Genomic DNA, 21596 nt, shown 5'->3' on the forward strand with positions numbered 1-21596 from the left:
AAAACCACACAGAGCTGAAAAGTATAAATGTATTTATGTAAATATTGGATTTACATTGATTTGGTCGCCTGGAGCACATCTCCACATGAATGCTAATGCTTTTTCAGAGTCAGCTGGATGGATAAATAGTTCACCCTGCACTTTATGAGAAATAATGTTCTTATGTACAGATGCAACCTGAACTTATAATAACTTAAGCTTCAGGCTGTGCATAACCCAGTTTTAAAGCATTAGTTGAATTACTTTATTTTCTAAGAGCGGTTTCAAATGTAACAAATACTTGTTAACACGGAAATTTGGCATGGCTGAAATTAATTTATACTGAAATTTCACACATTTTCACACCATTTTACACCATGTACCACATTCTTAAAGTACCACTTTCTACCAGACGTAACAATGATCAACAGTTGGGTCTCTTGGGTTACATGTGAGGGGTACTGGATTCGCTGAAAGCCATCTGATCCCTTTACAACCCAGGTGACAGCTGTGTTGGCATCTTCAACACAAAGTCAGGCGCATTCTTGGAGCCGTTTGGCTTCTGCCAGGCCAGGGTTGCCCCTTTTCACAAATCTGTTTGTTTGAGTTCATGGATAGGATCCCATTGTGCAGCCAAGGGTAGAAGACTTTCTTGGTTTTTGGGACCTCAGAATTTCATCTCTGCCTTTTGCATATAATGTCATTCTGCTGGCTCCAGCAGGCATGGGGGTGGTTTGCAGTCGAGTGTGAAGGACGAGCATTAGCACCTCCAAGTCTGGAAAACGGTGGATTGCTTTCTCCAGGTGAGGAGTAAGCCTCACCTGGCCTATGGTCATGAACTATTGGCTGAAAGATTGAGATTACAGATGCAAGGGGTGGATATATGTTCCTCCAATAGGTGTCATGGCTCAGCCTTAGAGATAAGAGAACTGTTACTCCTTTGCATTGAAGGAGCCAGCTGAGGTAGTTTGGGTATCTAATTAGGATGCCCCCTGGTTGCCTTCTTGTGGAAATCACCTTGAACACCCTGAACTCACTGGAGGGATTATACATCCCAAATGGATTGATGATTGTTTCTGAAGATTAATTTTGAAAGATACATTCAGTCTTAGGAAATCTACAACCCCAATTCCAAAAAGTTGGGGCTTTGTGTAAAATGTGAACAAAAACAGAACATTATGATTTGTAAATCTCATAAACCCTTCATTTATTCACAAAAGAACATAACAACATATCAGATTTGGAAACTGAGACATTGAGCGATATGAAAAATATTAGCTCACTTCAAATTTGATGGCAGCATCACATCCTAAAAAAGTAGGGACAGGGCCATGTTTACCATCGTGTAGTATCCCCTCTTTTTTTAACAACAGTCTGTCAGCTTAATCTTCTTGAAATATGCAAGGCCTTTCCTGAAAGAGACATCTGGATGGGAGCATATGTTGCCCTTAACCCTCTCTATACTTTCAGCATTAATAGTACCTTTACAGATGTGTAAGCTGCCAAAACCATAGGCACTATTGTAACCTCATACCATCAGAGATGCAGGCTTTTGAACTGCGTGCTAACAAGCTAGATGGTCCCTGTACGAGTCTGCTGGACATGATATCTGTGGTTTCCAAAAAGAATTTCAAATTTTGATTCACCTGACCACAGAATAGTTTCCCATTTTGCCTTAGTCTGCTTTAAATGAGCTTCGGCCTCGAGGAGACTCCAGCGTCCCTGGATTGTGTTCACATATGGCTTCTTCTTTGAATGATACAGCTTAAACTTACATTTCTGGATGGCACTGTGTTGACAGAAAAGGATTTGTTCCTGAGCCCATGTAGTGATTTCCAGCACAGAATCTGTGCTGAAGCCTGTTTTTAATGCAGTGCTGCCTAAGGGTCAAAAACCGTCCAGTACTGACCTTTGGCCTTGTAGCTTGCGCACAGGGACTCCCTGAATGTTGATGATGTTTTGTTTTGTAGATGGCGGGATAACCAAAGTCTTTGCAATATGATGATGGGGAACATTTTTCTGACATTATTCCATGATTTTTAGATGCAATTTGTCACAGATAACTGATCCTCTACCAAGCTTTACTTCTGTGAGACTCTGCCTCTAAATGCTTCTTTTATACCAAGCTATGTTGCTGACATTTTGCCAATTCAACTCGTTAGTTGTAACTGCTCCTCCAGCTATTTTCATTAGTATTACTTACTTTTCCAGCGTTTTGTTGCCTTGTCCCTAGTTTTTTGAGATGTGTTGCTGCCATCAGATTCAAAATGAGCTAATATTTTTTATGAACTGGTAAAATGTCTCAGTTTCAACATCTGATACGTTGTTTATGTTCCATTGTGGGTAAAATATGTGTTTCTAAGATTTGCAAATCATTGCATTCTGATTTTTTTTTACATTTTACACAGTGTCCCATCTTTTTTGGAACTGGGGTTGTACATGAAAGGTGGAGTGCACCAAGCAAACTCAAAACAAAAAGACAGCTCTGAACTAAGTTGATAATTTTATGGTAGGTTTGGTTAATGCTTAATGTTTTGCTGTTAGCCAAATAGTGTCTAAAGTGTGTATCACACTAAGAACTTTTCTAATGTGTCTCTCTCCATAACAGCTGGATAGAGCTGCAGTGCATGATGGTTAACTTCAGGAGTTTGTCGTGTTTGTTTATTTAGGATTCTGCCCCCCCAACACACATACACACACACACTTTAGTAAACTAATGCTTGCCTGTGCAGGGGCAGCAGGGACATAGACATCAAGGATTAGACAGTAATGTCAGCATCATGAAGAAGTAATTAGTCCCTCTATTGTCTTTCATCCTGAGAAGTTGGATTTCAGAGTGTGACAGAGGGCTCCACTGCTCTTCCACTCTTTTGTTGGGAAAATGGTGTTTATTTGGATGCTACCACAATGCTTGATCAATAAAACAGCTTGGCTATTGAAAAGCTTTTTGATTCAGACAACAATAATACTGCCACAAAGCAAGTGAAAAAATGTATTTAAACTGCTAACATCACTATTTGTAGTTCTGCTACAGCCAAAGCCTGGATTCAATTTAGTGTTAAAAATAGCTGGATAAAATTTTACAGTCAGAAATCAATAAATCTATTTGTCTGGATTACAAAATCAGCAAACAATAAGAGGTACCACTTTGTAAGTTCCTCACAGAAGCTTTTAGAACTGTAATGTTCATGGTAAACAAGATCAATCATCAAGTATTTAAACAAAGGCTAGAAAGCAGACAGGAAGAGGCATCAGGTTTGTACTTGTTTGTGCAGAGGCTTATTTTCCAAGGATTAGAGGATTGTTTTTTTTTATTGCTACAGTTACTGTGCTCTGGTGCAGCCTCTGCTAGAGTGGCTTCACAGAGGCACAGCCTTAGGCACTGTCAAGCCTGGCCTTGGATCAGCTTAGCATCCCTTGTCTGCACCTTATCCCATAGAGAGTGAAAATACAAAGTTGACCCATAGCTTAAGGGCAGCCTGGAGTAACAGTAATAGTGTCGCTAGTGTGGTGTGACAGAGACTGCACTGGGGATTATACTGCAGTAGAAAGAGTATAGCCCTGAGTGTGTAGTTGACTTCTACTCAACAAAAAACACATCATCTTTACTGTCTTCACTGCAGAGAGCTGGTAAGTGTTCCAAGCTCACAAAAGATTAGAGTATGTCGATGATGAGTTCAGGATGGTTACAGTAAATAATCTGTGCAGTAGACGGGAAGTGTCAGCTCGGTGCTGAAATAATCGCACACCTCACGACTCAGCTCGTGCTGAGTGCGAGGATCCTAAATCTCAAATCCCCCCTAAGCAGGAGAGCCTACATGACAGGCCTGTTTAATATTCACGCTGTATTTGGGAGCTCTCTTACAGAAGCAGAGCGAGCAGGAGGAGAGAGCAGTTTGTTTCCTCCCCGTGGAGCCCGTCTCTTCCTCTGAGCCGGAGGTCTCAGGTTGTCTCCTCTTAGACATCTACAGATGGTGATGTCACACCTCTGACAAGTGTCTGCTACAGAGACGTGTTCGATTACGTTTGATCGAGTCGTTATGTTTAATGTAAGGAAAGTACATGGAACCCACAAAGGATATCCCTTAAAGGTAAAATATGTCAAAATTTTGAAATTGAAAAGTCTACATTGATTAAAAAATAACTACTCCTATGGCATATATTTACTTTCAGATGAGTATTTACAGTTTTCAAAGCCAGAGTCATTTTGATTATTATAACAGTCTGTTTCTTGTGAAGACCGCCCCTTTGACAGAGCTGCTGTTTCATGTTTATGATTGCTATAAAAAGGCTTACTTCGTGGGATACATCAAAAAATGCTTCATAAGGCAGCATGACTATTACCAGAGGCTGCCATTCTATTGCTAGCTCCAGTTCATACTTTGTGCTGCTTACTTATGATGGACCACCCTAATGCTCTACTATCGCCTGCATATTATGTCGCCCAAGAACCCCCCCCATGAGGGATACCCCTGCCCCATTCCGGCCTTTCTAGACATGTCCAGATTGAGTACAGACACGCTGCAAAGCTCTACCTATCCTTGTTGCCTACAGACTCTGTTCTAGTGATTTTCCTGTAGGTCAATCATTTCCCATTAAATGAAATAGAAATTACTTTAACTAGTCTAAAGTCAAGAAAACAGACAGAAAAAGGTCAAAATCCTGCACTTTTTTTAAAAACTGCATTTGGTAAACAATATGGAATGTAGCTAATATAGCAGTGCTTGCACCACTCACCTTCAGTCCTCTTTGCAGGTTAATGTCTGCATTCCTGTGCTGAATGTTGTCACTCAACCCTACAGTTATATCAAAGTTCAACCTGACACAGCCGTTGGACAACTTTGTTCCCATTTACTTAATAAAAATTGTGCTTAACCAGGCTGTATGGGATGCTAATGGTGCTATTGGTTTACTGTTGTTTATATTTGTTTAAAGAGCAATGTGGCAGCAAGGCAGTAGCCATCAAACACAGCTACAGAGGTGACTAGTTGCAGATGACTGCATTAACATTCAGCCCCAGTGAACACATACAAGTGGAAATGTGACTAAGCATCCTGCTTCACACACTTCTGTTGCCTTAAAAACCTTACTCAGTTACAGTACATTCAGAAAGTATTCATACCCCCTTCACTTTCTCAATTTTGTTATGACGCTACAGTCAAAAAAAATGTTTTCTCAATTATCTACACAGTACCCCATCATGACAAAGCAAACACAGAATTTTAGATTTTTTTTGCAACTTTACTAGAAATAGAAAACTGAAATATCACATTGACATAAGTATTCAGACCCTTGGCAAAAACACTTCATATTTAGTTCAGGTGCCTCCCATTTCTCTTGATCTTTGCTGAGACGTTTCTCCACCTTGATCAGTTCACCTGTGGTAAATAAAATTGACTTGACAAGATTTAGAAAGACTCACTTCTGTACAGACAATGACAATGCATATCAGAGCAAAAACCAAGATATGAGGTCAAAGGAAGGCCTGCAGAGCTCAGAGACAGGATTGTTGCTCGGCACAAATCTGGGGAAGGATACAAAAAATTTCTGAAGCAATCATTGTTCCCAAGAGCACAGTGACCTTCATAATTCTTAAATGGAAGAAATTCGGCACAACCAGGACTCTTCCAAGAAAGGTTTAGTGAGAGAGGTCACCAGGAATCTGATGATCCCTCTGACAGAGCTCCAGAGATCCTATGTGGAAATGGGAGAAAGTGTTCTATCTCCACAGAGTGGCTATGGACAAAAGCCTCACATCAGTGCAAAACACATGAAAGCCAACTTGGAATTTGCAACAAAGCCTTTGCCAAGCCAAGAAGGCTTCATGTGTTTTGCTCTTATCTCAGCAAAGATCCAAAAAAACTGGAGGCGTCTAAGCTAAATTTCAAGTGTTGTTGCAAAGGGTCTAAATATGTCATCATGATATTTCAGTTTTTCGTTGTAAAAAATTTGCACAAATTTAAAAAATTCTGTATTCCCTTTGTCTATATGGGGTACTGAGTGTTGATTAATGAGAATAAAAAATGGACAGTGCTTAACAAATTTATTAGACCACCTGTCATATTTGTCTCAGAGACCATCCAGCATCATGAAGTGCTTTAATGCGGACTCTTTCATTTTCAGTGAGCTCTCCACGTTTTACTATTTTGAACAGGAAAGAGGAATTTCAAACTGAATTCACCCAAATTTGAGCCAGCTCACTGGGCTTCTCTGAGAAGTCAGAAATGAATCAAGCATAACATTCAACCACTAAAACTCCTTTTTCTGTTCAAGAATGCAAGTAAATAACTATAGTTTGACATATTAATCAAGAAATAATAATGTGCTTTACTATTTTTTTCAGTTTTTTTGTAAATCAGTACATTTGAAAATTCATGGATAACAATAGTAATTATATTTTAGCATTAAAAACATCATTTGGGTCAAAGAGCTTCTACATATTGGTGTATTAACCATTGCAGAAACATAAAAAATGATTTTGCTAATTACCAATGCTGTTAATTTAGGGCAGCTGTGGCATAAACCTTACTTTGGTTAGGGTTAGGGTGGTCTGATAAGTTTCTTAAGCACTGTATTTTTTAGACAGTAGCCTCAGGCTGCAGCATAACAAAATTGAAAAAATTAAGGGGGTTTGAATACTTTCTGAATACACTGTATGTGTACTTACCACTGTTGTCAATTCATGAATGACTGTCTCAGATTTAAGGAGAAAAGCTGTTTTCAAGGGCAGAGTATTCTAGCTTGTTCCTCCAGTGGATGTGAGCTATGCGCAAAGCATTTTGGGAGCCTGGAGCAGCACAAGCACAGGAGGCATCTGCACTTTTAAACATCTTTTATCTCTGGATGTGTTACATTTATCTGCAAAAAAGGAAACATTGGTTTGCTGTGTGGCACCTGCATCTTATGTTCAGTTTTAGTAAAAGGACAGCATTCAGTAGGCGGTACTGGTACAGTTCAGACCGGGGTTGTGGACTTGAACTGATGAAAATGACTGATTTGTTTAACTGACTTATAATTCTGGAGAGATCTAACTGTAACCAATTAAAATGCGATTCGCCTACTCTGCCAGCACCATAGGGTTTTATTTATTCAACAGTAAACCACTGTTTTCCTTTCAAGGATGAATTTTACTCAACAAGGGAGAAAAGCTGTTAAAAATGGCCTTTCTGGGGGCGCAGATGGCCTACAAGTTTAAGGTGGGCCCCATGTACATATTCAGCCCTTGTTCAAATCTGGCCTGTGGCACTTTCCTGCATGTCTCTCCTCAACTCTTTCATCCTTGTTTCCTATTCTATCCACTGTCCTCCACTGTCATTAGAGGAATAAAAGCCCAAAAATAAATCTTAAAAAAGGGCCTTTCAGGTTGATGCTAAGAGTGGCCTTGGAATACTGTCGGAACAGCTGAGCTAATATGTTTAGAAAAATAGCCTGGACAGACAACAAAAACGTTCCTCTGGCCTTGGCTATTGCTAGCACAGAGGAATTTGAAAATGTCGACTATATAGAAAATAATTCTGTATTAATGTTAAAGATATTTTATTTTGATAATAACAGGAGAGCTTGCAATTTTGATATCAGCTAGAGTTATATGGTTTTGGGGCATAAGCCTGAATGTGGTCCTTAAAGTATACCTTCAACTGTTCAAACACTTTTAGCCTGAAGTATTTTTGTTTGAAAAGGATAAAAAGTGGGTCTGAAAAGAATTGACTTTAAATCGATAGACTTAGAGATGTTGGCAAATATCCACGTTGGGTGAAAAACATCAATATCCAAGTTAAGATTTCTGTTGGAGATGAGAGTTGTGATCACTCAGTAGGAAAAAAAAGAAATACATCATTTCAAAAAAAATGTATCACTTAATGGTACTGAATCTTTAAGAGCAGCAAAAGATCACATTGAGGCAAAGGCCTAGCATTACCATAAGTAAAACCCCGAATAATATGTCTTAAGTCATTCTATCAATATTTCATACATACGTCTCCCAGCTACACTGAACTGAAATAATAAATGAAGTGCAGAGAAGTTGTGAAGCTCTGGAAAGAAAACTCAGATGTAGATGCTCTTGAAGTTGCTCCAATTCAATTTTTCCTTTCACTTTGAAGAGATCAGAGACCACTCACTCTGTGCGATGCTGTGTAATTGCAATTTTGTGGACCTAGTGAAAATGGGCCACTGTGAATCTTCTCAAATCTTTAGCTGAAGCACCAACCTTCACATGGCCCATAAATCCCGGTAAAATAGCCTATAGGTGTCTATGCGAAGAGAGATGAATGAGTGAGAGCCGCGCTCTGATTACCATCTGTCTCCCTGCGATCGTCAGTGCCACCATGGGCTGACGAGGCGTTCTTTAAGATGATGTTTACTCCGTCTGCACACACACACCACACAGAATATGAATGTAACAACATGCATTATAGATCTGAGATCACAACTCCAGCAATCCCAGACTGTGATTAAAAAGGAGCTTGTTTTGTTTTATCAGCCCTCTCCGCTTCCCTTATCAGCTCATTTGCATAATTAACAGTGGCTGACGCGTCCTCTCAAGCAACTGGCGCCGGGATTTCTGCTGCTTGGGATTCTGTCCTACTTCCCCATGTCACTGCGACCCCTTTTTACGCATTGAATGAAGCAGAAGGTGCGCTGTGCTGCATTCTGTATCACATCTTAATGCAGCTTTAACACTTCTAAACAGCGGATGGTTATACTGTATATTTATTATACTTTGTTGTTGGCATTTTTTTGGTCACACTTGAATTGTTTCCTCACATACACCCTTTACATACTCCCTGCCTCTGATATTTCTTTGAGTTACGTGTTCTATATGCTCTAAACATATTTTCAATCTTTATTCATAGCACGAGTAAAACCAACATTCTTTTTTCTAATAGAAAGTGAATTCAAATGAAACACATAAAAAATGAGAATGAATGTTGAATGTTCATAAAGGTGGCATGATGTGTCTGTAACATTGTCTTGTGACCAGCACCAAAGAAGAAGAGCATTTGCACTTAAACGCAGCACTTGCGCACTTTGCCTCACTCAAGGTCACATTCATGTGTTCTACTCACCATGGACTTAGAGGTCTCATATTAGGCCCCTGGCCTGTCTACAATCCCCCCAAGAATCAGAAAATGTTAGCTGAACAAGCCGTTCTCAGATTTTCCCCTCATGATGTCATGTGGGGAGTTAGCACCGCCCCCAGGTTTGGTTGGCCCTCCTCGCTTGGAAGAAAGTTCCACCCTCCTCTCCTGATCCTCCTCTCAGCTGCCAGCTTAGAGGAAGTTCAGGAGAGCCACATCCATTTCCTGAGAGGGGCATGGTCAGGGGCGGAGTCAGACAGCTCATTAATATTTAAAGCCACAGACACAGAAACAGCTCAATCTGAACAGAGATGAAACAGAGGCTTTTTAGACATGCAAAATCCAGTACTGGAGTTTTTTTTTAAGCAACAAACTTCACAGGCATGTTTGGGGACCTCTGAGACCAATATAAACTTGTATTAAAGGTAAAATATGTGACCTTTAAAACAAGCAAGTTTAAGTTAAAACATCTTTAAAGAATTTAGCTGGTTGTCAATCATATAAAATCACTGCAGATTGGGCTTTGTTGTTGCCATGTTAAATTTCAAGTAGATTTTATGCTTCACAGTAATTTAGACAAGGTATGCTTGTTTGTCATAGCGAACTATTTTAAGAAGGAAATGAAACTGTACAAGTGATGTGAAATGTCAAAAAAAGTGTTACTGCTAAAGGGGGCTGCCTGTAAAACTAAAGTGTGGGGATATCACAAAAGTGGCCTTATCAAACTTCAGTTAGTCAGACTGGAATTGCTGGTATATATAGCTGTGGGACAGTCCATGAAAAAGATGATTCAGTATGATCGTTCCTTGTGTATTTTCTTGGCCACTGTCCAAATCACAGATCTCAGATTATGTATCCCCTATGAATATTGATAGTCTAACTTGTCCATGCACAGTGTTTTCTTGTTTATTATCTATTTTTGGTCTGCTTTTTTTGTCTACATCAGACAGAAGATTGTAGGAATTTTAAACTTTGGTTTCAGGACTTTTTCTTACACTGTTTCAAAGATCATGGCTGATCTAAGGAAAATATTTAATTTTGGAGTTGATTACAAAAAGAGCTGTAACTTTTTAAATATTTATTAGATGCTTTTAAGATAATTTGAATGACGTGGAGGCAGGAACATTTGGCTGTGGATGTCTGATATATCCATGATTGTGGTTGATTTGATAAATACCTGCAGCTTACTTGTCATTCTATGTCTTTATTGTTTCATAGCCATGTATTTTGTATCATGTTGGCATGTGTGGCTGCTTGTTGACTGTCAAAAAACATATCTAACTGTGTTTTTGCCTGTCTTAGCTTAATGAAAAAGAGATTTTTAATCTCAGAAAGTGTTTCCTGGTCAGAAATAAGGTCAAATCAAAGATAATAAAAGTCAAAAAGAAGAATCTTTGGTATGAATAAAAGAAAATTATTGTCCTCAAAAGGTTCATCCTCTCATTCATCCTTGCTTATATCAGAGTTCACTCTGGGATAGACTTTTATGACTGCAGCTTCCACTTAGAAAATCCAGTGCATCCTTTGTCAATAACACTGCTCTTTGGTTCCTGTTCTTTGTTTAGACACACTTGGCTACCAATTGAAACAACTGAAAATACTCTGCTATTTCACTAACTTTTATTTATATCTAATTGATTTGATTCTTCTATAACTTGGCTTTAGTGAAAGAATAAACACAAAGATAATAATTTGGAGTCCCATAGAGACTGTTTGCAAAAGAGATATATTTTACATTCTGATCTGCCTTATTAGACCAGCTGTAACAAAGTCAGTGTTAATTCTGATTAGCTAATGGTACAGAATAAATCATCGTTACATTCAGCTCACATTGCTAGAAATACAAGGTTACTCAGGGCACCTTACCCTGCCTCCTCTTCCCTCACCCTCCTGCTAAGCTCTCATTTCACACTTATCTTGTGTTCTCTTCACAGTCTCATGTGTAATGCCGGCACCAGGAGTAGTTGTCTTTTTGAAGTTGAAATTATAAGTGGTGCCATGGCAGCACTGTCACCACCTGGAGTTTGCATGTACAGAACGTGGGTCTGTTGAAGGTGGTGTTGATGTTTGGGCTGTGATGGCCATGTGGTAGGGACGGTAAGATAATGAATGTCTCCATGATGTCATGGTGGGCTGTTGGATCACTGTTTAGTCCTCTGGAGGTGTCATGGGATTAACTGAACAAAACAACAGCAGTGGGGGGGTTGAAAACCCTGGTGAAGGGCTGCCTTCTTAGTGTCAGTCATTCTGCACTGTTGATTTGTGGGGGTCAGTATTAAGAGCTTAATTGCAGCCAGAGATTTCTTTACTGAGTGCTTCTTGTACATACACAATACAGGCCAAAGCATTTGTCCACACTTTATTGAATTCAGGTGTTTTAACCAGACCCGTAGCTACAGGTGTATGAAGTCATATATTAGAAATTGGAAGCATTTAGGAGTAACAGCAACTCAGCCACAAAGTAGAAGGCCACGTAAAATCAGAGATGGGTCAACTACTGCTAAAGCACATGCTGCATAAAAGTTGCTATTGCTCTGCTGATTTGATAGCTAAACTTCCACTGGCATTAATGTAAGCACAAAAACTTTGTGGCTTGAGCTTCATGAAATGGCTTTCCATGGCATCAGCATGAAATGGAGGGGTGTGAAACACACCGACCCTGGACCATGGCGCAGACAAAGCTACGCTTCCAAGTCGTGGCAACAATTTGGGAATGCCCTTTCCTATTCCAACATGACTGTGCTCAAGTGCACAAAGCAAGAACTATAAAGACATGGTTGGATGAGTTTGCTGTGGAGGAACTTAACAGAACCCTGGAATGGAGATTGTGAGCCAGGCATTCTCGCCCAACACCAGTGCCTGACCTCATAAATGGATGGGCACAAATTCCCACAAAAAAACTGAAAAATCCTGTAGAAAGCCTCCCCAAGAAGAGTGGAAGCTGTAATAGCTGCAAAAGCGGGGGGCAACTCCATATGAAAGTACATGTATTTGAATGCAGTCTCATTACAGTGCCTGTAATGTTGAAATGGCCAAATATTTTTGTCCATATAGTTCATCTTGTGTTTGCACTTAAGAGACTTGACCAGGGCAAAAGTTTGTCTTACCAGAAGCAGCCCAGCAGAAGTAGCCCAGCAACAGTTGCTATGAGAGAAGGCTCTCTGATTGGTAGATCAGCAGAACAATCAGAGGGCTGATTAGATAATACTCATTAGAGGAGACTTGCCATCTTCATATAGTCAGCTGTTAGTGTTTAAATACAGGTGTGTCCTCAGCAGCTTTGTCTGTAGTAAAGAATGCATGTGTAATGTAATCTGGGTGTAAAATTAAAGGGCATGTGAAGGTCAGCTGATGTAGCAGTGTTTCCGTGGTTTAATACTCAGACATATTTAAAAAATAAAGCGCTGAGAGGAAGGTGACTCGTGCTGCTGTGTGATGACTAATCTGACTCTCTCTTTGTTTCTCCTTCTGCTCTTAAATGATGTCCATCTCTCTCTCTCGCTCTCTCTCTGCAGGCTCCCTGACAGTGTCCATCACCGACATGCGCGCTCCTGTGGTGGGGGGCTCAGGGGGGGTCTACGCTCTGTGCTCAGCGCATCTGGCCAACGTTGTCATGGTAACCGCCATCATCACTTCCATTGTTAGACCTGATTTTTCACTAGAGAAGAAATGTCAGATCTCTCTGCATGATGTGAGACGGACCTCCTATCCCTCCTCTTCTTTTTACTTTTATTCTTCACCAAAAATTTATTTCCTGCCACAGTTGGATCACTTTAATGTGATTCTTGTTTTTTATTGCTTAGAAGTTTTTGGGAAACTTCCACTAAATTTCCCATGCGACCTCTTTATATAGGCATGCTGATGAGATTTCCTCTGGTATCTTATTAAGATAAGCCATAACATTTATGCACTGTTCTTATTGTTTTTATCGCTCCATGTGAGTTGAGGGAGTTTCCATGCTCTGATACTATTTGTTATAATTATTTTTATTTGTGCTCTTTGGGAAGAAAAAGCAGTGAACTCGCATGATGCACTTTGTTTGCTAATTTCTGCCCTTATTTGTGTTTTCATTATAAGGCCTCAGCGTGAAATGCCTTCCACGTTCTCCGGCAGTGTTACATCTGATGAATCACTTTAACTAATGTGGCCGCCACTCACTGGGCAGCAGAGACGCCAACAGGGATAGAAATCAGAGTACAGTGACAGACCCAGAGCACAGACTCAGTAACAGTATGCTCCGAGCGGCTAACAGACAGCTTATTTGGCTTGTTGCTCTTGTTGTTGGGAAATCCTTCAAGGGACGTCTTAGCTCTCCTCTGATTAGGTTTTTTTCAAGCTCACAAGGAAGTCTTGTCCAGTCTTGATCCCGTATGTTCCCAGGCCATCTGCCATCAAGCATCATCGTCTGTGTTTGCTAGGGAGACATTTTTAGGTTGAGTGAAGTTTGAGGCTCTACTTGAGCTCAGGATGTGACTCTTTGAGAGTGTGGCAGCTCCAGAAAAAAAAAACATCTTGGAAATTCAACTTTTGACACTAAACTTGTCCAAACATTTTAAATATTTGTTAAAAGGAGACCTGATATTAACCCTCTGGTACCATTCAAATTTACTACCCTAATAGGCCATTCAGGAAAAAAATTTCCAATGTGAACATTTATCAAGAAATTACATAAGAATATTTCCCCTATGTTTTCAGTTGGTTATTTTCATCAACTCCTGGCATGGCAAAAACTACCAAATATTGAATTTGGGGGGATTTTAACCCTTTAAATGTCTTTTTTTATACCTTATATATAAACACACACACAAGGGTATATTAGCTACTTTAGACGGCTACTTGCAAGTAATCTAAACAGGTTAGGCATAAATATGCTGTCCTTGTTTCATATGGCAATTTTTTTTTTCAGATTTTTAACATTTTTAAGACCCACTGATGCTAAATCTACAAGACTGGAATATTCTTTATAAGTATACATTCAGCATGACTGTTTATGGCTTTACAATGGCAACCTGTTCACAAAATCTGATCTAATCCTTATTTCACTTGGCCTGGGATCAGTGCACCGAGTCCAGAGAGGAGATGAGTGAGAGAAAAGAGAGGGAGAGGAGGATCCTGCGGAGATTTATTCCAGACTGCTGCACTATTACTGCTCAAACTGCTATAAACCCTCACCTGCTGAGTGAAAACTTGACTTTTAAGCACATGTCTGAGCCTCAACAGTCGTTCTCCTGCATGTCCGTTCACTCTGAATGTCCCTGACATCCATGCATGTCATGAATGGGGCCATCTCTATGCGTATATTTGATGCCTTTTAGCACTGCACCAAGACTAAAAATGCCGACTTCTCATGTAATAGGACAGCCTGTATCCAGATTAGAATTAAATGTTCGGTTACAGAGAATCTGTTTTATTGTTATGAGAGGAATTTTTACAATTTGACAAGAGCTGGAGTTACATATGCTAAAGGATTTATAAACAATGTCCCGTTTAAACGTAAGTGACCGAGACCATAATTGCACTTCTTGTTGACATAAAATTAAATTGTATGTAAGCCAATCTAGTTGATATTAGTTTGGAATCAAATTTTTTTATAATGAGGGATTAAATCAGGACAGGACCAACCAGTAGTGATCAAATGTTTTAAATGACATGCTGACAGTTTTTGGAATAAATGTAGGACTCCATAAAGTCATATTCATTTAGGAAAATGGCAAACACTCCAGATTTAGACCTTTTATGTTATAACAGCCCGATGCATGTTGCTCCTCAGACCAATGCTACATGAACCAGTCATATAATCTGATTCATAATATCTACCACTGACAGTGAATTCATCATAAAATCAGCCTTTTTAGGTTTCCTTTGGAGCATTTAGACCAAAGTATTTCCGTTACTCAGAGTCTAGTCTGTGATTTGGACATTACAAACATCTTGTTACTTTTCTTCTCGATCCTGTGAACAGATCAGCAGAACCTGACATAGATTCCTGTTTGAAACTTTTTTAAGAAAAAATTTACACAATAATGTAAGAAGATATTGGTGAATGAGGCTGATTGTTCTCCTTCCCACATCTCTCTGATTGCACCCAGATCAATCATCACTTCCCAGAGTGCATTGCACAATATGGCAGCCTACATTTGAATCCAATGAAAATTTCTCAGAATGTAGAAATCTAACATGTTTCCTTGTACAACACTCAGGTCATAAGGCTGATATGTCTTAATATACAGGGCTTCGTCTAAGTATGGAGCCCCCATGTTGTCAACTAATAAAAATAGAGTTTATGTGTAAATTTGTACATTATGTTTACTATTCAGTGCCCAAATATTCATGATCCATGCCAGCTTGTTGGTCATGTGTGGGTGTGGATTTAAAAAAATGAGTAATGTTGCATTCATTATGCTATTTATCTTGTTGCATTCACTTGGCATATGTGGGTACAATGGAAATGGTCCATTCCTTGTTCTTTGATTTAAAAAATCATGTTTATGATTTTGTGCCAACAGTTGATAAATCTATTAGCACAGTATACCAATTTATGAAGCAGTGCCTAGAAAACAAATCATGCACGGCACTGAGTTGGGGGGGGCTCCTTTCTACTTACCACGTAAGTACAAAGGGGCCTTCTTTATTGCCCTTTTAAAGGGACATTTCTACAAATAGCCATCTTCAGAGCCCTCAAAGTGGACAAAATTTGACAATGCCCATTTTAGTGCCCTATGAATGAAAACATTTGACAAAGACCTCGTAAGTGCCCTCAAAATGGATAAAAAGGCTAAGTGCCCCCCTTTGTTGTCTTAAAAGGACAAAATTGACCTCCTTGGTGACTTCTAAAAGGGGAAAAAATACAAATCGCCATCTTTTGTGCTCTCAGAAATGACAAAATTAGACAAAGTATCCATTTCAGTGCCTTTAAATGTACACAATTTGTGCAGAGAAAACGCACTGTACCGCCATAATCCTCTTTAGTTTATTTTCACACACTCCCACACCCCCCTCCTTTGCCCACCTGTGTATTTTTGTGAAATAAGTTAAATGGTCAATAATTTCTCCCCTTTTTTGATTACAGTGATGTCATAGTCTTAATCACTAAATAAAAACATTTAGTGTTCACCAAAGTTTCTTAACATTAAAACTACTCATTTCTGCCCCTGCTTCTTAAACATCTGGAGTCTGCCACTGGTGTATGGATTATAATAATGTGGGCAGGGATATAAAAACTGTGCTCATTTTCAAATACAGACATTTACACGACTTTTTTCTCAGCTGACACCAGGGGAGTTTCACTTTTAATTATATCATTAAGTTCCTTCCAAACAGCAGAAACTTTTTCTCACAGATAACCCGCCCTCACTCTGCATGGCTTTACTGCACTGTCAGCAGTGTGATTGCAAGATCTTTGGCTTTTCTTCAGTCAAAAATATCCTGTTTCATCTGACAAGGGCACAGGCATGTCATAAAAAATTACACCCATCAGAAAGCAGGAGAATCACATCACACAGAGATCAGACCTCCTTTTCCTCCTCCTCCTTCTTTTTTGACCCCCTTTGGCCATGCCATTAATCATTTATTCATAGAAATACTGAAACATTGCAGGCACTGCCACCCCTCACTTTATATTTTAGCCTCATGGTCACTGCAGGTTTTATTTTTACTGTGCCTTTAATTTTGCATGGATTTTGCTTTTTCTCTTTAGTAGGGGGTAGATCTGCTCTAACAGTCTTATTCCCACAGCTAGAAACTTAAACACTGATGTGATTGGACCCATTTTTCATCCTGGGGAGTAAACATGTTACTCTGAGTCAGGACGGCATTGTTCTTCCCCCCCTGGAGAATCAAAAGGGCCTGTTATTGGCCCATTTTCCCCGTCTGTCAAATTACCTTAGCCCTAATTAATAGAGTGCTACTGGGTTGGAACCATGAACTGGAGAGCATCCAGGTGTATAATCACGTCTGTAAGTGCTGCTTTCTCTCTCAGATAGATCCGTATTGTCTTTCTTTCAGGTTTAAAAACATCTAGAGGGTAGAAAGTGAGGCTTTTCCTCCCCATACTGTTATCCTCGTATATAATACTTGTTAGTGTCGTGATTGTTTGTGCTGACGAGTCACTTTCTGTTGCAGAACTGGGCCGGGATGCGATGTCCATACAAGCTGCTCCGCATGATCCTGGCACTTGTGTGCAGTAAGTTCTTCAGATTGAATCTCCCTGCTGTTTAAAACATGTTAAATTTATAGTAAAATCAGTGAACAGGCAGTGTTAAATGCTAAGCATCTTTAATGTCTGCACACCTGTTCACAAAGCAGAGCGTTTATCATCTAAGTGGCGTTTATAAAGCTCTTACAGCAGAGCAGCAGCCAAAAACCATCTCTGTTAATTGCTCATGGTGAGAGCCTCTCTGATTGGACGTGTTGCTTTGTTGTCATATCATTTGAGTCATAGTACTTGTCCTTTTCCTCCGCGCGAGGGCCGATACACTGCCACTTTCATTAGTGAGCAATATGCTCGCTCCATCTGTCCCGAGCCTGACGCCCCCGAACTGAGCGAGCGCTGAGTCTCTGCTGGAATCTGATGTCTCTCCTCAGCGTTTCACAAACAGAGAATACAGCATTTTTAAAACAAAACTGTGAAGACTGAATCAACATTTGCTCTGGTTTTAAACAGCAGCTGCTGAGTGTCTGCCTTACAAACCTTGGCAAATGAGATTTAAAGCTTATTTTTGTGTCGAGATTTGTTTATATCCTCATGTGACCTTTTCTGTGGCTGCAGAAAACTTCTATAAAAACTTGATGCTCCTAACCACTTTAGAGCTCATCTTGGAGGCTCTGCACTTTTTCTTAGTGTATACACACAGCAGTCTCCAGCCTTTTGTCATCTGAGAGCTACTAGTTTCACACTGCAAATCTTTAGCCACATTATCTTTCAAAACACATGAAGAAATCAAATAAATGAGCAGAGCTTCTTCTTTGATACCTAAAGTAGAGGCTCTCCATGCCATGGTATCCTCTCGAAACTACATCAGAAATATCTGTCTTTATTTCAGCCTTACTGTCCCTGAGTAACATCTCAGCCACCACAGACCATCGTACAGTCAGTGAGATTAATCTTGAAACCTTTTCAGCTTGCAGCATGCATCTAAGTCAGAGTTATAGTTTATTTCTAAAAAGTTAGAACATATTTGGAAAGGGCTTCACTTTATGTATGTCACATAAATAAATGAAGATGGTTAGATTGATCATAGATTCAAATAAAATATTGAAAACTAGATTTTTCTGAACTAAAATTAAAAGATAAGCAAGGCTTTATAGAAAGTGTTACTAAACTGAAACTTTCTGTTTCTAAAAGTAAATAAAATATCTTAGTTTTCATATTGTAAATGATTTCATGCAGATGGCAAGAGCTTAATAGTTCTTCATTTGCTGGGGTTGTGGATGTCTCTTTTATTTTCAATATATCTTTAAAGATGTAATGTTTTGAGTTTTTTTTTATGATTTTGAGGCTTCTTATGCCTTTAATGTAGAGATATGATATTAGATAGATTCAGAAACAGGGACAAGAAAATGGGTACAGGCCGGACTTAAACCTGGGCTGTTCACTGGAGCATCTGTGCCCCATTTTGAGTTTTTTTGCAGTAATTTCTCTGGTCCTGTTGGGTCCCACCCCTGACAAGTGCCCCATATTGTACAGTATAATGGAAAATGAACTAGGGATACATACCCCTTGTAGACCACTATGTTGATACACCCCTCTGCAGAACAGAAATACACACTAAAACCTTTAAATTAGATACAGATTAAACTTCTGATATGGTTAAGATAAGGGTTAGACTAACAAAAGTTAAAAGTCTAAACCTGACCTGCAAAACCTGATAACAAAATGTTTGATAAAGCCTCATTTATGCTGTACTTTTGAAATGCATACGGACAGACCTCTCTGCATTCATTTTATCCGTTTTTCGTCTTTTTTCTCAAAGCTTAAAGATATGGATGCAATGCTGCGATATCACCGCCAGTTGTGGGGGCAGTTGAGCAATATGGCCAACAGTTTAACCCTGAGTAGCAACCATAGACTGTAAAAAGAGTTGGACAAAGCCTGTGTGACATCAGCTGCTGCTTACAATAGGCGAACTCAGACAGCGTTTGAGGCCAATCCGTGGCAGCCTCCATACTGAAATCGCTTTCTCAACCGAACTTTGGATCAACCTAATGGCAGACTGCTTGTCAAGCTATCTGCCATTGAAATTAGACATGCCAATCAGTGAGAGGACATGAAGGCATTAGCTAATGAGACACATTTGATTTCTTGAACCAGGCTGTAAACCAGTTTATTTCCTGTGTTAAAAAAAAAAAAAAAAACAGCTTTTAACATGTGTAGTGTACATGACTTTCAGTGTTCCTGCAGCCAGCCTCAAGTGGACACTCACGGTATTGCAATATTTAGCACTTCCACGTCGGCTTCATTTTTCAGGACTGAAGGTTGCCACTTGGTAGCAACATAAAACAAAGAGAATCCTTTGAGATAACTTAATAGAGTTTTTTGAGGAAATAACACTGAATATTGAGTGAGCTGTTAGAAAACACAAACATATGAATGATGTAAGCTCACCTGGGCAGAGACAGAAAACTACAAGAGCACAGCTGGGCAGAGGACGAACTATTTCTTCTTCAGTCTATGGACGAATGGAGCAGCTTCACATTAGTTGTGTAACTCCATGAGAGACAGCAACCTCTACGGTTATAAAATTTAAAACAGAAAAAATCTATTAAAGGAGACCTAACAGGAAAAAAGCTTGTCCTCCATGAAAACATGTTAACTCAGCTAACGCAGCTAAGTCTAAAGCTAATAAAGCTACATTAGCTATGTAAGCTTCGAAAGTAACGTAGCTCCTTAGCTAATATAGCTACTATTATGAAATTGAAAGTTAGCAAAGCTACGTTAGCTGTGCTAGCTATGTAGGAAAGTAACTACATAACTAATGCAGTTAAAGCAAATTAAGCTATCTTAGCTACATTAGATTGTGCTACATAAGGACATATTTTAGAAGTAGTTATGTGAAATTTGGATGACTTTAGCTAAAGCTGTGGTAGTCATGAGCTTATGTTGTAATGCTGACTACACAGTTAATGAATCTATGTTAACTTTAGCTAAATCTAAAATGAGCCACCACTTGCGTAAAGACTTCTAAAACAGGTCTTACTAATTAATTTAATCCTGGAATTAGACTGCCAATTTTTTTCAGTTTTATTTATGAAACCTAGCGTAGTCTGTTATGTTTGCATTGTGGTTATTTCATGAATGTAATGGCCAGACTTTGCTTAGGAATAAAATTAAATTCAAAGAAATGTTCTAAAATGTTTTACAAGCAAAAGATGTCCCTTCTGTTCTGACAGAGGCGGAGTCTCACTGTAGTGGTCTATGAGAGGTCTGAGCTCTGCGGTCTGCAGCCAGACCCCTCTGGATACAATTATGCTTTGACAACATGTTGATATGTCTGACAAAGATCAGTCTAGCTTTTTTCTACCTTCGGATTTACTGGTGCCAATTTAAAGGTTATAAAGGAAAAGATTTTTCTGTGCCTCTATATCAGAGACAGCTGGGACTGAGACATAAAGGTTTGCAGGTTGTCCGTCTCTCCATCTGTCTTCAAACTTTGCTCAAATCTTCACTCTGACTCAGGGGTGAATACAATACAAATACACAAAAATACTTGATTACAGTGGTATAAGTAAATGTAATGTGTTCTTTTATTCCCCTGATAATATGTTCACAAAATGGCACTACATTTATTCAGCTTGATTTTTCTCTGTTTTATATCATGATTTTTAGTGCAGAAAGAGAAGCTATCTAAGCTATCTATCATCCCTAAAATGGACTGCACAGCACTAATTAAGTAAACTAACACACACCAATAATTAAGTTAAAACTAAGCCATTTCAAAGATTAAACGTTCACAACAAAACTAACAAGCTAAAGTTAAAAAACAATCAGTCAGCCCTCCTCTGAGCTGATTTTTAAGGTTTCATTCCTCTTTTGTCCTCCACAGTGAGTTCAGAAGTGGGCCGTGCGGTCTGGCTCCGCTTCTCACCACCCCTGCCCTCCTCGGGACCCCAGCCCAGCTTCATGGCTCACCTGTCGGGGGCCGTGGTCGGCATCAGCATGGGGCTGCTGATCCTGCGCAGCTATGAGGAGAGCCTTCAGAAACAGTGCTCCTGGTGGGTCATCGTCTTCTCCTTCATCACCTTCCTCCTCTTCGCCATCTTCTGGAACATCTTTGCGTACGAGCTGCTGGGGGTGCAGATACCCCCTCCTCCCTGATGAAGGCCCCCCCTCCCTCTCCCTCCACTTCCTCCCTACCAGGTCCTCCCCCACATACACACTGACTCAAACAGAAGCCCCCCTTTTTACCGTAGTTAACATTTCCTCTCAAGTTAGACCCAAATGAAGTGATACAAAACTAGAAATCGACCAAGAGTCCTTTTTTACAGATACTTTGCAAATCAAAGAAATACGTCTCTTTTATTAAAGAGGGATTAACGTAG

General features: G+C 39.6%; 1 protein-coding gene across 1 annotated transcript in view; it reads left to right on the forward strand.

The window, feature by feature from the left end:
• rhbdl1 (rhomboid, veinlet-like 1 (Drosophila)) overlaps window positions 1–21372 on the forward strand; it is an 88331-nt gene extending 66959 nt beyond the window's left edge. Inside the window, exons 6-8 of the mRNA XM_041816366.1 lie at window positions 12575–12675; window positions 17181–17241; window positions 21101–21372. Of these exons, the coding sequence (XP_041672300.1) occupies window positions 12575–12675; window positions 17181–17241; window positions 21101–21372 (434 nt within the window). The remainder of the gene's footprint in view (window positions 1–12574; window positions 12676–17180; window positions 17242–21100) is intronic.
• The last annotated feature ends 224 nt before the right edge of the window (window positions 21373–21596 follow it).

The sequence above is a fragment of the Cheilinus undulatus genome, linkage group 20, assembly GCF_018320785.1.
Source record: "Cheilinus undulatus linkage group 20, ASM1832078v1, whole genome shotgun sequence".
Taxonomy (NCBI): Eukaryota; Metazoa; Chordata; class Actinopteri; order Labriformes; family Labridae; genus Cheilinus; species Cheilinus undulatus.